The 5,256-nt window shown below is 40.8% G+C and overlaps 1 protein-coding gene across 1 annotated transcript; it reads left to right on the top strand.

The window, feature by feature from the left end:
• Positions 1-1,016: 1,016 nt before the first annotated feature.
• LOC114710905 (vomeronasal type-1 receptor 4-like) lies at positions 1,017-3,603 on the top strand. The gene has a single exon (XM_028895196.2). It carries the CDS (start codon positions 1,633-1,635, stop codon positions 2,632-2,634), a length of 1,002 nt encoding a protein of 333 aa, XP_028751029.1. The 5' UTR covers positions 1,017-1,632; the 3' UTR covers positions 2,635-3,603.
• Positions 3,604-5,256: the final 1,653 nt, after the last annotated feature.

Below are 5,256 nucleotides of genomic sequence, written 5' to 3'. Positions count from 1 at the left end.
CATGCAGATATTTTTCTTTATTGGAAATACCTGTGTAGAGTGGCATAGTGAGAATTTAATATCCTCCTTAGAGGGCTTTGTTATCTGGATTGTGAAAAGAGGAGCAAGTGGTAAATTGATGTCTCAATATCCAAATTTCAAGTCCATGTGCATGTGACTAAGTGAATAATTGCAACCTCATGTCATTAGGTCTGAGGCCTCTGATATGTCCACTTCCCCCAGAAATGGATCTTCATGTCCTCCTGTTTTTTTTCTTTTTGTTTTCTGTTTATTTGATTTTTGAGACAGAGTCTATTTATTTAGACACTGATGTCCTAAAACTAGTTCTATAGGGCATGCTAGTCTCAGATTCATAGAGATCCTCTGGCCTCTACTTACGAGGGGCTGGGATTAAAGACATGTGTCACTATTCTCAGGCCAGATATTGCTTTTGAATCACACAGATATGTCAATTATTATTGCACTATGTATTAGGTCCCCATTGCATCATTGGCTGACAGTATACTAGTTTCTCTCAATTTCTGTAACACTTACAATGGTATTAGTTAAATTTAATGGCCCACAATCCAGAAGGCCTGCTCCTATTGTTCAATAGTTCCATACAGTCTCTATTGTGCTTTAATTCCAATGCAAAATAGTGAAGAATCTCACTAGTGATCCTTCTATTGAATAAGTTTTTTGGATGTTTAAACGTTTTAAACATTGCATGTTTAAATGCAATACTGTTATATTCTAAATAATATATGCCAAATTAAAAGGTTAAAAAGCAATGTTGAAAACACTTAAAAGCCAGCCAACATAAGCACATACATGTACATGCAGACAAATGTAAATGCAATTACATGTGTGTGTTTGAAAAAGGAGAACTCAAGTGTTATCATTCCTGACAGCTGATGATTCCTATTTTCTTTTATTTGTGTTACTCTCTACTTTTTATTCTCAAATTGTATTGTTTTCATTATTCTCTATTATTCATTCTTATTTTTTATCTTGGAGAAATTTATATGTATTTTAATCATTTTCACACTTCCCTCACTCCTCACAGTTACTCCATATTTCTTTACCCACCCATGTTTGTGCTTTTTAAATTTCTTAACACATAAAGCATAGCTTGTGGCACCCACATGATATTGCACATGATAATGGGTGTGTGACCAGCTACTATGTCATTGTCAACCTACTAGGGGCCACATTTCTAAAGGGAACTCACTCCACCTTTCCTAGTAGCTATCAGTTGTCCATAGCATCTTAGTTAGGGGTTACTATTTTCTCTGGTGTCAAACATTCTCCTTTCTTCAGCCTTTTACTAGTTGCTGGGAGCATGGTAACCCGAAGTGTTTCTGCAACCAGGACATTCATCTGAATATAGTTTGATCATTATATCATCTCACCAGTGCACTGTAGATATTAAACCTGCAATTAACTGCAAAGTGCTTAGAAAATGCTAAGACATATTAATGGCATAATAAAGTTTAATTTTTACTAAAATGTCCCAGTTAATTATCTGCAATTCAAACAATAACAATTCACTGAGACCTAGCAAACTACTTAATAGAAAGACACATTTTGACATTAGTTATGAATATAAGGTAATATTGTGTATGCAGTAAATTGTATGGCATACTAAGAACAATGAAGACTCATTTAACAGGTGTGCTCTGGACATGTTTTGCATCGACCCAGGACCATGACAGAATGAACTCCAGAGACCTGGCTGTGGGGATCTTCTTCACATCACAGACTACACTGGGAATGCTGGGGAACTCAGCCTTGCTTTGTTGTTTTATCATTGCTGACTTCTCTGGAATCAGGGAGAAGCCCACAGACCTGATTATCAAGCACCTAACCTGGGCCAACTTCATTGTTCTCTGCAGAGGAATCCCACAGACCATTGCTGCTTTTAGTCAGACTTACTATCTAGATTATGTTTCATGTAAACTTTCCTTGTATTTTCATAGAGTTGGCAGAGGAGTATCCCTTGGTTCTACATCCCTTCTGAGTATCTTTCAGGCCATCATCATCAGCCCTCATAATTCCAGGTGTGCACAGTTCAAGCTCAGAACCCCAAGGATCATTGGTCCTTCCCTGGGCCTGTGCTGGGCTCTCGAGCTGTTGTTATATATTTTCATTCCTGTATATACAACTGACATAAAGGGTGGAAGAAATGTTACTGGGATACAAGATTTTGGATATTGTATTGTTATAAATTCTGAGAGACTAATCAGCACACTTATTGTAATCCTAATAGCATCCAATGATATCATCTTTCTGGGACTGATGATGTGGGCCAGTGGCTACATGGTGTTTATCCTGCTCAAACACAAGCAGAGGGTCCAACATATCCACAGATCCCAGTCTCCTAGGTCATCCCCTGAGACCAGAGCCACCCAAAGCATCCTCACCCTAGTGAGCAGCTTTGTGCTCTTCTATGTAACCTCTATTGCCTTTACATCTTACCTGTTTGCCCTTGAAGGAACCACTAGGTGGCTGTTGAACATTGGTGTGGCCATGTCTGCATGCTTTCCAGCACTCTGCCCCTTTCTGCTCATCAGACACTATGCTTCCTTATTCAGGCTCTGCTGTCTCAGTTCTTACCAGACAACACACCGTACTTGTGTAGTCAGAGAACTCTAAAAACTGTGCTGTCTGCATCCCTCTGTCCATGTCTTCTACTCGGGTTCTATTCTGTGAACACACTGTCAATATCAACCTTTGCAGAAGACACCAATTGTCTACAAAGTTGCTTCCCAATGCAGGTTGTCACATAGTCTGGGACACAGGTAAACCAAGCTGTATGAAACAATCAGCACTCACTGTTTCAATGAAGAATATCACAGTAGCAGGGAGAATTAACCTGTGGGGTTTATGTGGAGTGTAGTCCTTCAGGTGAGCTTCTCTGAGGATGAGACTTTTTAAATGGACATTGTCACCTTCAGTACAAAAGTTAACCATTGCAGATTGCACCTGGACCATCAAATCAAGTGTTGGTGGCTGTCAGAAAGTAAGAACAAGTGAAGAGGTTGAAAAAGGTCAGAATGGCTCAGGGATGGTAATGAAACCTGCCAGTGTTGGCTACAGAAGCGAATGTAGATTTAAGAGACAACATGTTTCTTAAATCTAAAGTATAACTCCCAGAGCTGGAAAAAAATGTTTAGATATACATTTTTAAAAGTCAGAATTAGATAAACTTTCAAATAAAAATGTTTATAGATGAACTGTAGTAATTGCATACAAAATAATAAGTACTGAAGACATTTACATATGTAAGCATTAGGTTGATAGTTTAAATTAAGACAAATGACAGATGGGAGACTACAAGTGTATTAGCAGGTAGCACGGAATTTGTTGTTCCTGTTTTGTGGAGGAAGAAGTGGGAAGATTATGTATTTGAGTTCAGCCTAGGTGGCATAGTGGAACTCTGTCACAAAAACCAAAAATACAAGAAAAGACAAAGTTGGAAAGTTCTGGAGTATGATCAGAGGTAAATCTAGGCTATATAATTTAAAGACAACATTTAAGCAAACTGTGGTGCTATAAAGTCTCTCTGGGAACATAGGTAAATGGGAGGGTTGAGCTGGAACAGAAACAGAGTGGGAAGTCAGGGAGGGAGATACCATGATAGATAAGGACATCATGGGAATAGGAAGAGGCAAGGTGCCAGGGAGGCTCTCAGAAATCCACAAGGATGACCCCACCTTCATCTGCTGGCAGTGGTCCAGAGGGTGCCTGGACCAGTCTACTCTGGTGATCAGCCTAGCAAATAACCTAGCTGTCATCATAGAGCCTTTGTCCAGTGACTGATGGAGGCAAATGCAGAGATCCATGGCCAAGCATCAGGCTGAGCTCCAGGAATCCAATTCATGAGAGGAAGGAGAGATTCTGCATGCGGTGGACATCAATATCATGATAGGAGGTATTGGGAACCAAAAAATGGATGACTGCACCTTGACCTTTCTTGTCTGGATGATCTGGCATGACTACACCCTTGATAATCGTCACTAACTTACAAAAACACTCATTCCCGGAAAACCCACAAAATGTACTTTTAGAATAACTTCCTGGAACATGTCGGTTGCACAAGCTTTGGACCAAAGAGACCTCACCCTGATCCTATTCGTCAGAAATTTTCCATCACCCCCCCTTTCCCTATTCATTTATCCTATCCCCAAGTATATATAAGCCTGCCTTCCCTTGCAATAAATGAGACCTTGACGTGACTCAGACTGATTCTGTCTTTCTTTATGTGCCTGGTCTCCTTTCTCTCTTGCCCTCATTGGTTTTTCAGGAGGTGCCTCCTCGGGTCTCACCTAATAACCTGACCTGCTGGATTGGTCAAGGAGGATGTGAAGAGATGATGGGCCACACTACTGGAAGTCCATGAACTGTCATCTTGTGGCTGTGGAGCCCCATGGGACTGGACTGGGCCCTCTGGATGCATAAGACGGTTGTTTGGCTTGAACTGTTTGGGGAGCATCCAGGCAGTGAGATCGAGGTCCATCTCTGGTGTATGGGCAGGCTTTTGGGAACCCAGTGCCTGTGGTGTGGAATCTTGCACAGCCTTGTTGCAGCGGGGAAGGGCTTGGATCTGTCTAGGCTCAGTGTGGCAGGCTCTGCTGACTTCCCATGCGAGACCTTGATTTGGGGGCTGTGGGAATGTGTGGTGGCTTGGGTGGGAGGTTGGGGGTTAGAGGAGGGAAGAGGTGGGATCTGTGGGTGGTATGTAGAGTGAGTAGAAAATTTCTTAATAAAGAAAAATGAAAAAAATAAAGTCTCTCTGGAAGAGTAACTGTACCTGTTCTACTTTAAAAGTGTTGTTAGTATTGATCATTAACATCCAAAGCTAACTGATGTAAAACACTAATCTGCTCTGAAGAGAATGGAATTCTGCCTGTACTTCCCATGATGACCAAGGATGCAGAATTGGTGCTTCCATGTTCTCCAGGGTATGAGCTCATTCCACAGAGATTGTACTTCCATCCTCATTCATATGGTTCTGCTCCTTAATTGAGCTCTCATCTCACTGATGATGATTTAGAGCAGTACCTAATATTTACTGGACAAATTTAACTCATCTATCCACAATCCATTTTTAATGTAAATTTATATTTGACTTCATGGAAGTCTGTGTTCCACAATTGCCATGCTTTCAGTTTTGCAAAGTGAGATTATTAAGGGTACAGTCAACAGCAGTGAAAGAAGAAAACAGCAAATACCTTGACGACAGCAAATTTCCAGATCAGACAGATGTTCAGAGCA

The sequence above is a fragment of the Peromyscus leucopus genome, chromosome 1 (genome assembly GCF_004664715.2).
Source record: "Peromyscus leucopus breed LL Stock chromosome 1, UCI_PerLeu_2.1, whole genome shotgun sequence".
NCBI lineage: Eukaryota > Metazoa > Chordata > Mammalia > Rodentia > Cricetidae > Peromyscus > Peromyscus leucopus.
The sequence above is the reverse complement of the archived record's forward strand: the minus strand, read 5'-3'. Positions and strand labels throughout refer to the sequence as shown.